At 33.1% G+C, this 11535-nt stretch overlaps 2 protein-coding genes across 2 annotated transcripts; both read right to left on the reverse strand.

Moving 5' to 3' along the window:
• Window positions 1–183: 183 nt before the first annotated feature.
• LOC108222068 (HVA22-like protein j) lies at window positions 184–3341 on the reverse strand. Its single transcript, XM_017395955.2, has 7 exons — window positions 3126–3341; window positions 2976–3040; window positions 2763–2861; window positions 2087–2143; window positions 1928–1991; window positions 1620–1832; window positions 184–1502 (listed from the first exon to the last, which is right to left on the reverse strand). The coding sequence occupies exons 2-7, from the start codon at window positions 3005–3007 to the stop codon at window positions 1401–1403; spliced, it is 567 nt and encodes a 188-aa protein (XP_017251444.1). The 5' UTR covers window positions 3008–3040; window positions 3126–3341; the 3' UTR covers window positions 184–1400.
• Window positions 3342–9313: 5972 nt separating this feature from the next.
• Window positions 9314–11255, reverse strand: LOC108222356 (transcription repressor OFP15). Its single transcript, XM_017396276.2, has 2 exons — window positions 10356–11255; window positions 9314–10241 (listed from the first exon to the last, which is right to left on the reverse strand). The coding sequence occupies exons 1-2, from the start codon at window positions 11047–11049 to the stop codon at window positions 10156–10158; spliced, it is 780 nt and encodes a 259-aa protein (XP_017251765.1). The 5' UTR covers window positions 11050–11255; the 3' UTR covers window positions 9314–10155.
• Between the last annotated feature and the right edge of the window lie 280 nt (window positions 11256–11535).

Raw genomic sequence — 11535 nt, forward strand, 5'->3', positions numbered from 1 at the left:
AGAAAAACCGAATTAAAATATCGGCTAAATCGAACATATGGATAAATTTTTAAAATTGTGTTCCGGGGTTATGATTGATTGTATGAACTTTTGTATGATTTGTTATGTTGTTATAAAATATATTATTTTAATATAATAGAATAATAAATAATTTGGCATTTCACTGTAGATCTCTGGAGGGAATCCGCATGAATTCTCAAAATCTGACATCTTCATAATATCAAGTTTCTTGCCTAGAGCTAATTTACAAAATCAATTACTCAGAAGAGAAATTAGAGCAAAACTTATTGAATTTAAGAACAAAAGAAACAGGAAGGAAAATGGCACAACTTTTACTATCAAAACTGGAAGGAAAATCCACATAATAAGGCTGAAAATTCTGGAAACCTACCATGTGGAAGTTCTTCTAATCATATTAGACGAGCTGGAACGATCACAAATTATAGAAGAAATTGAAGCAAAGATAGATATTTGTGCACATATCAAGAAGTATAAGAGATATAAAATGTATGAGTGAATTTTCTTATCATGTTTAGACAATTTTTTCATTATAATTTCTCTTATGTAAAATTTAGGATTAGTCTCGTTAACATGCACAAATTTGAAATTTGTGATGAGCATTCTTACCACCAAATCGAGGAGATTGTTGCATGCTTATACTATTTTTATGGAAAAATATCAGTAGAAGGAAGTCTAAAAGATTACTATTTTACCCTTGCAACCGTTAATTATAAAAGTTAACTTGACGGAAAATTGTCAAAAGGCATATTGAAGTGTTTTCTAAATTGTAGGGTGCGTATTGACAAGAAATTTTGTTTGAGACCAAGTCGAAAAAGCACTTAAACTTATGGGGTGCAAAGTGTGAATTACTCTTAAAAAAATATGTATACTAAAAAATACTCCCTCCGTGCCAAAAAAAACTTTGCTCGTTTGATGTCGGGACTGTTCATAACATGAGACAAATTACTAATTTACGTCTAATCTAAAAGGTATATTGAAGCGATGTTCATGAATAATCTTGTTGGTTTCGTAGTTATGGGTACTTTAATACGGTGAAGTTTATATTTAGTAATAATATGAAATTAAAGATATTAATGATCAAAACTGTGTGTTGGGAAGCGTGATAAAGAGAGACAGTAAAAGTATTATGGGATGGAGGGAGTAGTGAACACCAGAGAGACTATTGGGGAAAGGGGGCAAGTATCCACTGCACCAAGTGTGGCTCCGTCCCTGCCAACGCCCACCGAGCAGTGCCCTGAACATGTTTCTCAGTTTCTTACTAACCCAGGCTTGTCAATATGTCAAGATTAGATTGATAGCCGAGTCCGCTATTATTTTTTCCTGGTTACTTGTACAATAAAGTGTTTAGTTCATATATACAGGTGGTGCGGATGGAATATTCAAATGCCTCTGTTTTTGCCACTTCGAGACCCCCGGCTGAATGAAAAAATAGTCTGAAGTCGAGGGGCGAGACTTGCTTTAGATCTGTTCCTCTCACGCTTCTGCAATTCACAATTTGGAAATAGTCAATTCGGTGCTGAGAAAACGAAGAACTTCTTTTTAATATGCAAAATAAATCTGGCTTAAAGGAACAGCATACTTCCAAACACTATATATACCTCTGAACCAGCTTTGCCAAACTTTCCCTGTTTAGAAGCCAGGTGTTCCGTAACTTCGAAAAACATTGTTTGCCCTAGCTCGGAACAGTTATGGTAACAATAAATAGCCGAATCCCACATCCTTGATCTCAACTCCTGTAAATTCGAGTCCATGTCTTTTTCATGCTTCATAACAAACGGCCGCAATAAGGTCTCATAGACAAACCTGGTCCCCTGAATATGTCGAAACATTTGGCCTAAGACTTGATCATTAGGACTTTATTGAAAGCAAACTTGGTAGATATATGTATGATCAATCTATGTATTACCTTTGTTTTCGGATACAGCAAGAAGAGAAATAAAGCTAGTTTCATCTCTGCATACAGGGGCACCCTGAAGCACACAGTAATAGTTAAATTCAGTTGTACACTTGAAATTGAGGACTATCTCACTAATAAATCTTAGAAAGGTTGCAAGAGATTGCATACCAAGAGAGAAATATATCGCTGATCCTCTCAAGAGCTGTCATCAGTGCAACAATTATCCTGAAACATTAAAATTCGTGGCCTAGTCCAAACTGGAAATATTATTTAGCAACAGCAACAACTTACTTTGAAGGTACATCTAGACTGAAACCATGACCTTTATTTATTATAAAAGTGATCCTTAATTTATGACAGTCGGAGAACAAGAGGACTGTAAATTTGTAAATTCAGTGGTGAAACCAGGGGAGGAGGAACGATATCTGAATATAAGTGTCTCAAATTTATGCAGACCATTGTTGATGGTGAGAAGTTGATAAATAATTACATTTTAAAACTCCAGATAATACAAACATAAAAAAATATTTTAGCACTGGAGTTATAAAATTATAGTCCCCGGCCACCACTGGCTGGACTAAATTGCAGAAGAATTTGTTTAGATGTCCTGAAGGCACTCATTCTCTGCTCAATGTTAAAACATACTGAAGCTAGGGACTACAACGTGGTTCAGCGGAAAAATTACTCATTCCAGTATTTTCGCTGTTCTAGATACAAATATTATTCAGGGTCATAGTGCTTAAATTGCTATAACTACCATAATCACAATCCTCCCTAAACTAAACTAAGAGTGTTTAAGATGGGCTGTGACAAAAACTACTAAAGTTGGCAGAAGAAAAATTACCAATACTGGCACCAAAATCGGAGTTGTTCGATCTTGACTTTGTTCTTCTCAACAGTTTTAAAACACAGAAAAGCAGGATAAGCATATCCAAGCACCATCCTGCCACCCCAGAACTAATTAGACATGATTATCGACTCGTAAAAAATGTACTCCTACTTTAGGCAGAATATAAATCGCTTCGAACAAGAAGAAAATGGGGGATCAGGATCGTACACAAGAAGTTTAAAAATGATTTCTGCCAACATCTCCGATGATTAGCAGCCAAGGATCCAAAATTCCTGAAACAGAGAATGAGATGGTCACTACAATTGGTAAGAAATCTATATCGTACCACGTTAAATGACCAGCTCTTCTAGAACTCACCTCAGTTTAACGAAAGAACAGTGGCAAAACACATGCAAAGCAGCAGAAAGAGTATTTTGATTTGAGGTGTTTAGGGAAGGGGAACATGAAATATATGAACACACTTGTAGTGACTAGACGTGAGAAAATTATGTGCGACGTACACTCTTTTATGGATCCATCTATATGTTCGTAAATGCATCTATAAATATTATTTATATTGGTGTCTGCTTGTTAAAGGAAAAGAGATTAAAGCGTTTGAATAATCGAGAGGGAGGGATCGAGGAGGATGGGATAACGGATTACTCGTATATACTTTTGTTACAATTAACAAGTTAATTTACTCAAATCCATAACAAAACCCAGGCCTTTTTTCTCTGTTCTATCTAGCCGCCTCCCTCTTTTCTCATTCTGACGGGGCTTACATCGATTTTCTGGTGGAAAACCCTGAATCTTTTCGTTTAATTGTTTGTTTTTTTGGTTATTCTTTCTTGTTTCATTGATTTTCTGAATAAAACTCTCTTTTTGGGCAAAGTTATCTTAGATCTTTATCACCGAAACTTTCGATTTTCGTTCTTATTCGCTTCCGGAGGGTTTTTTTGGATTTGTGAGTAGATCGGTTATCTTCAAGTGTAGGTTCGTGGTGCAGATCTAATCGTTTTAGTTTGCAGTGGATTTTTTCTCTTGTGTTATAATTATAGTTTGATTTGTCTCTTTGGTGAGAGTGTGTGATTCTTCTCTCTTTTTGTGAGAGTTGATTTAGATTTATCTCTTGTGTTATAATTATAGTTTGATTTCTCTCTTTGGTGAGAATGTGTGATTCTTCTCTCTTTTTGTGAGAGTTGATTTAGATTTATCGATAAAAATCTTTCGCGAATTGCATTTGTGATTGATAACTAGCTCAAACGGATTTTTTGGAAAATATGGTGAACGATAAGGATCTATAAATATACTCATTAATTTCAACATCGTTTATTTGTTTCATTTTGAGTATGAAGACAAGCGTGTTATTCTATTATATGTTTGTTCGATGCCGTATGTTATTTATTGAATTAATAAAAGTTAATTTACTCAAAATAAAACACAAGTTAATGTAAAAGTTCGAGATTGGTTAAATAATTCATAAAGCAGTACAACAAAATGGACTGCATAGCTTACTCAGCAAATTTAATTAAGTAATTGCACTGTGCACACCTTTTTTTAGTTTGGATCAATTTGCATCTATAATTCTATCTAATATCTGCAGACAAAATATTAGATATGTGTAAATTTTTATTTAACACTGTAGGCAAATACATGCATGCGGTAATCCTTACATTAGATTATAAATCTTGCATTATGTATATAGCATTCTTATGATTAACTGGGCGACAGTGAAAGGAGATTCCTGTTTATGTATTTTTTCCCCTTAATTTAGATGAATATCAGCAGGTTCCTTGGTTCAACTTTTAAACTAATTGGTTAGAATAAAATTTAAAGGTACTTTATGTTTAACACTAAAGGACTTTGTAGTGCGACCCCTTTAGTAGGCTGTCAAAAAAATTCGAAATATCCGATATCCGTCCGAAAAATCCGCAACCGTATCCGAGAAAAAGCGGATATTATTCGTATCCGAAATAAAACGGATATTATCCGTATCCGAATCCGTGATATTCGAATCCGAAATTAAATTCATATATGATATTTAAATTATATGATATATAAGTATATGTAATTAAAATTTTATTTTATTTAGCTTGTAGTGTGTGTTTATGCATTAAATAATACATTCACATAAATTTTATATAATTGTACAAATACTCAAACACTTTATACATATATAAAAATATTATTTGAGCTTAGTCATAAAAAAATTGTTCGAAAATCATCGTTAATACGGTAGAGTCATCAAAAATATCCGACATCCGTCCGAAATATCCGCATTTGTATTCGAGAAAAAGCGAATATTATCCGTATCCGAAATAAAGCGGATATTATCCGTATCTGAATCCGGCCATTGCGGATACGGATACGGATATAGGCATATCCGTATCCGAATTATCCGTTTAACAGCCCTGGCCTTTAGTTTGGCCAAATATTTGACTAATAAAAATCCTATAAACAATACACACGAGGTTAGATATTATGACCAATTATTAAATAAAAAACTTTTATTAACTTGTAGTTATGTTATATTTTCAATTTTCTACTGATAATATGTAGATTTTTATAATAGAAATATGATTTCAAAATACCAGTAGTATAATTTAGAAAGATATAATAAAACTATTTATTACGAAAATATGTTTGAATTATTTCACAAAACAGTTATAATTCATTTCAGGGAGCTGGCTGTTAAGATAACCACACAAAAATTGATATGTGACCTCTGTGGTTTCTCTTTTCCTTTATTATGCTCATGTTTTTGCTTTTTGTGTGTCATGCCTTATCTTCGTTATCTGAGTACCAACTAAACCATAACCAATAAACTTAAGTTGCAAGTAAAGTGAAGGTGAACTGAAATGTGAAGAAGAATGTAGTAGTGCAAGGTTGATCTCGATAGACTAATATTACTCCTAATTTGTTATTATGATAACTCTCAGATTGGATTGGAGCTTAATTTTGATTGACCCGGGCATGGTTTCAAAATTATATATGTCTAAAAAAGTATTTGAAAATCGCACTTTTATAAACAAAACATTATAGAATTCGAACTGATCCCCCATCATAATGTAATGTTGCAGGCTGCGAGCCCATGGTAAATAAAATTATATGTGCAGCATACAACTAATAACAACTACTCCCTCCGTCCCACCGGGTTGTTAACGTTCACTGTTTGCACGCATTTTGAGACTCTTATAAAGTATAGTTATATAATGGTTTTTTAATTTATTTTTTTTCTGAATAAAAGTTTAAACATCAAACTTTTATTCAGAATTTTTTTTATAAAAAAAACCTCATGCAACTATATTTTATAGAGGTCTTAAAAAGCGTGCCAAAAAGTGATGTTAACAATCCAACGGGACGGAGGGAGTATTTGAATAAATGACAAAAGGGTGGTCGGAATTTTTCAAAGTTTATAAAAAATTGACTGGACTTTAAATATAATGAAATAGTTGCTAGGATTTACTTCCGCTTTTTAATAAGATGGCACCGTCAACCGCAGTTAATATAACTCCGTTAACTCTTAAAGTTAAGAAAAAATGACAAGAGGGTGGTGTAAGTTTTCAAAAGTTGCAAAATAGTGGCTAGACTTCAAAATTAACAGAATAGTGGCAGCCAATTATTTGCAATTTTTAAAAGCTCGAGCCACACTCTGGTCCTTTATTCTCAAATTTTTGAGTTAACGGAGCTACGTTGACGGTGTTTGACGGGCGCCACTTTATTAAAACACAGAAGTAAACTTCGACCACTATTCTCCTATTTTTAATGTCCAGACAATTTTTTACAAATTTTGAGAAATTCCGACCACCCATTTGTCATTTATTCCAACTATTTTGAACTGCAGAATTTATCGCTTTAAACTACAAATTTCTAGTATACAAGTACTAAAACAAATGTTATTCAGTCTTCTTCTGGCATAGAACCACCAAAAATAGTTTATTTACAAAATAAACTAATGATAAGCTCTGATAATTCGTTTGTTGAGGAAAATTGAGCATGCGGAGCTGCTATAAATTTTTTGGCATACTTTAGAAATGAAGATAGACTTTGCTTTCGCTTTACATGCATAAATTGCACTATAGCTTAATGGTGGGAACAAAACACAAAAGAGTAAGGGATGCATGTACAACATGGATTGAGACTTGAGAGACATATTAAAATATGAAGAAATATTAAACATAAATTTAAGAGTATCAAAATCTAAAATTGCTTGTACTTTGGGGCATTCAATACTACTGATCTGCACTATATTGTACCAGCATTATAGCATAGCTCCTCTCCCCAATTCTAAGGAAATTTTAGTCACTCGTCCAGAATTTTTTGGTTTAATATTTTTACAATAATCTTACTATTTTATATTTTTAATTTGTTAGATTTAATATTGATTTGTGATTTAAAATTATTTATCAAATTACGATATTTAGTTAAGAGTTAATAAAATTTATTTTCAGAATAAAACTTATAATAAAGAGAAATATAATTTTATTTAATCAATAAAATATTTATATTTCCTCCATCATAATCCAAATAATGTCAGTAAATATTTATATCAACCTCGTATTAACTATTATTATCTTCATTTGTTGGATTGAGGTGTTCATCTTTGTTATTGAGTTATTAATAGAAGTAATATGATTATGGGCTTTATTTCAATACAAACAGAGCTTGGGGTTAGTCATATCCAAAATAATGTTCTTGTTCCAAGTTTACATTAAAATTTACTCAGTGTGGGTTAATTGTTCGAAATGGATATAAATTGAAAATTGATATTAATATGTGCAACAAGAAGCATGTGGTAATAACAATTGAAATGAAAAATAAAAATTCTCTCTCAATATGAAATATGTATTAGCTTTGCGAGGGACAACGTCCATGGTATAAAATACTTGGCCATGTAAATTTTTAAAGTTCGGAGGTTCTTTTTAATCAAAGAATGGTACTACACAGGTTTCATTACATCCAAGAAATAAAAGGTGTTTGCGAAAGATATGTATTTGGAAAACAACATCGACAATCATTTTCAAAAAAAGTCTCAAGCGGAAGAAACATAAAGTATACAAACTGAAGGTAACATTGTACGTCTAAAACAAGCACCCATTGCTTGGTACAATGAAATAAATAATTCTTTTTTATAATATCTGGATTTATAAGAAGCAAAAGTGAACCAACTTTGTATGTCAAACAAGGTACTGATATACTAATTGTTATTTTTTATCTTGATGATTTATTTCTTATTAGAAATTATAAAAGTATGATTGAATCATTCAAAAGATGGTATAGCCTAAAAAGATGAGATGAGTCACATGGGTTTGCTACGACATACGAAATTTTCTTGGCATAAAGACTTATCAAGATGAGGATAATGTTTTAATTTGTCAAAGAAATTATGCAACAAAAATATTAAAAAATTTCGGAATATTTGGACGTAATCCAATTTCTACATCAATAATTATAGTGTAAAAATTTCATAAGAAAGATGATGGAAAATTGATGGACTATTTATTATCGAAGTCTCATCGGAAAGCTATTTATATACTTGTACAACAGGACAGATCTTATGTTTGTTGCAAGTATGCTCTCAAAATTCATGCAAAAATCAAATTACATACATTTTGGAGCTGCAAAATATATTCTTGGTTACATTCAAGAAACACTAGACTAAGATTTTTGTTATATGAAATAAAGAAGTAAATGTAAAACTGACCGGTTATAGAGATAGTGATCTTGAAGGATGTAAAGATAAATTGTACATCAAGCTATTATTTCTCATTTGAATTAGGAGTATTTTCATGACAATCAAGAAATAAGAAAATGTTGTGCAATCTATAGTTAAATATGAACATGTATCAGGCACTTTTCAAGTTATCTGGCTTTGGCTTAGGAGAATATTAAAAGGTTTTAATTTTGAACAACAAAACTGAATTCCGATTTATTGTGACAAGTCATGATAAATCAGTAATTGAATGGCTGAAAATCTAGTTGATAACAATAGGAACAAAGATGTTGTACTAAAACATCACTTTTTTAGGATGCCATTGAAGATGGTGAAATAAAGCTTTTGTTATGTCCATTTGAAGACCAAATAGTGGACAGATTTATTAAGGCGTTAAGAGAAGTTCTTGAAATGCGTCAATAGACTCAATACGTTAAGAGGGAGAATGTTGGAAATTAACGTTTTTTCTGTTCATACTGTGGAAAAATCTGTAGAGTTAATCTAAAATTCATTTATTTGTCAAATTCAATGTATTGAGAGTCATTCATATACTATCTAGTAAATCAATACAAAATATATTCTATAAACACTAGTACTTTCAAGCAGTCTATATGTCAACAAAAATTTAACAAGTAGTATCTAGCCAAACAAGTGCAGCAGTTTACGCTGGTATGTTTTGATGAAATTGCTGCTGCTGAGGTTGCATTTTTCCTTGGCCACTCCATCTATTTGAAACCTTTTTTATGGTCACCATGTTGTAAGCTGCTTATATTTCAAACCTTTTTAATGTAACATATATATGGTCCTGCTAAATCTAATCTTAAATCAATTTAGAACTTATGTATCAGTCGGGACGAATCTAATGGTGAAATGAATTGTTTTCATCATCTCTGTTTCCTGGTTTATGATTGGTTTGTATTGTCCATATGAAAGTACTCAGATCTGCTAGTAATCCACTGGTAACTTGTTTATTATGTTATACCAAGTTGCAAGTGAGTTGTGTCTTAGCTAGCTAGCAGTTGAGTTGATCTTTGTGTGTGTTGCATATGATACCTGTTTATTACAGTTACACCAAACTAGCTTCATCTATTCACTCTAGCTACATTTTCACTTTATGTATGTGTTACATCAACATACATGGAATGCCGTTGAACGGTTAAAGCAAGCCTGTTTAATTTTCTACCCACCACCTGTACACAAACTATAATTCTCCCCTGATACTAGTGATAATATATTACAATGAAAACCAACCAAGGCTTCATGTTTCAGCTATCCCCTGGCCCTGCCTAACATGATAGCATCACTATCTCTGTTGCTGGGACTAAATCATGTCATATTCGCAATACTTTATACGCCTCAGGCCCTGCACCATTTGACAGGGCAGTAATGCAGTGTTAAGCTTAATATATGCCAAAAAAGAAAGCTATACGGCATATATCTCCAAATCCAATTCTTTAACTTCAACTTCTTGAGTCAAGTGTCACACTCATTTCGAAACAATTACACGAATTGAAGACGAGTCTGCATCTGTAGTCTCTAGCACCAGAGACACGAAACAACATGACAATTTTGGTTCGTTCATGATTACCTTAATTATGAAATTTGGAAGATTTATACATGAATACATAACTAGAAAATTGTCTTGTCTGGCGAAACATTAAAGGCGGAAAAATGTAATACTAGTAATAAAGCAAGCTAGCTGGTCTCACTAATCTTGTTTGCCTCCTGATCACGAATGAGATGGTGATCAAGTCCTGCTGCAACTTCCTCGTCGTCTTCTTCTTCAAATAGAGTCAATAAACAAGGATCATTGGACCAATTCGAAGAAAAGGATAAAACAGAAACAGGAGGTTCTGTTGCGACAGTAGCAGATGACAAATCAGAAGAACTCTTACCCTCATTATCACACGATGAAGTCCCCGAAGATAATAAAGTAGTTGGAGAAGAAAAAGTAGTATTGGAAGCCGAAGAGATCTCTAGTGAAACCAACAAGTCAATAAAAGCTCCAACTATATAACCATGGTTGCTTTTGCAGTTGAACTTTAGATACCAGCTCAAAAGCTGATCAAGTGAATCGCGATCACCTTTCATGTTAAGGCCACTGGCCTCCACCACTTCCTGCATTGATTTCTTGAAATCTTCGAATGGATTCGTCGAGTCCATTCCCATTACCACTAGTTTAGCATCACTACTGCTGATGTAACTGCTAGTACTTGTAACAGGATTATTTTTGTTAAAATCAGTAGAGTTTTTGTCAGTCTTTGATAGTTTAAGTTGAGGGCTAGTTGCTTCTGCAATGTGATTATCAAAGAATAGCCTCTCTGATGATAATCTCGCTTGTCGAATGACATTCTCTATTGTTTTATCCAAGTCCTCGTCCTCTTGCTGCTCAATTGTATCTGCTGACAGATCGCGAGCCGATGAGTTAAAGAAGCAGGACTCTGTGGCTACATGAACCGAGTTGTGCATCGGTTCATCTCGAAAAGACAGAGTCTTGGGGATTCCACAACTAGGCCATGGCCAAGAAGAAGATGGTGCAGGTTCTGTGGGCTTGTGAAGGAATGGAATGAGCTTCATTTTCTTACCCATTCAAATCTAAGGAAGAAATGATAAATGCTGAGTTTTGAACGATGTAGTAGTAGTAGTATGAATTTGTGTAGGAGTTTTTGATGGTGGGCATTAATGGATGGAGTCAGATGGATTTTAAACCCATTAAATGTGATTTATGAGTCGAATTGTGGGGAGGGTTTTGTTGGATGAGGAAGGAATTTAAGAATGCAGGGGGTGGTAGTTGTTGCCTCGGTGGGGTTGAGATTTCATTTTTTATGTGTTTCGTAATCTTTATAGGTCTGGCTACTGTGCTCGTGCTGAATTTGATGTATTTAACTTGTTTTGATTGGTGTAGTTTTTATACACTCAAGGAAAACATCATTATTAATAAGTACTTATTAACCAATCAAAATGAGTTAAATAAGTGTTTAACATGTGTACATGACACACAATACAAAAAACGAACTTATAAATATCAGAAATAACAAAAAAAAAATTTGTCTTTTTTTCTATCTCATAATTAAA

Source organism: Daucus carota, chromosome 5 (genome assembly GCF_001625215.2).
Source record: "Daucus carota subsp. sativus chromosome 5, DH1 v3.0, whole genome shotgun sequence".
In the NCBI taxonomy this organism is placed as follows: Eukaryota; Viridiplantae; Streptophyta; class Magnoliopsida; order Apiales; family Apiaceae; genus Daucus; species Daucus carota.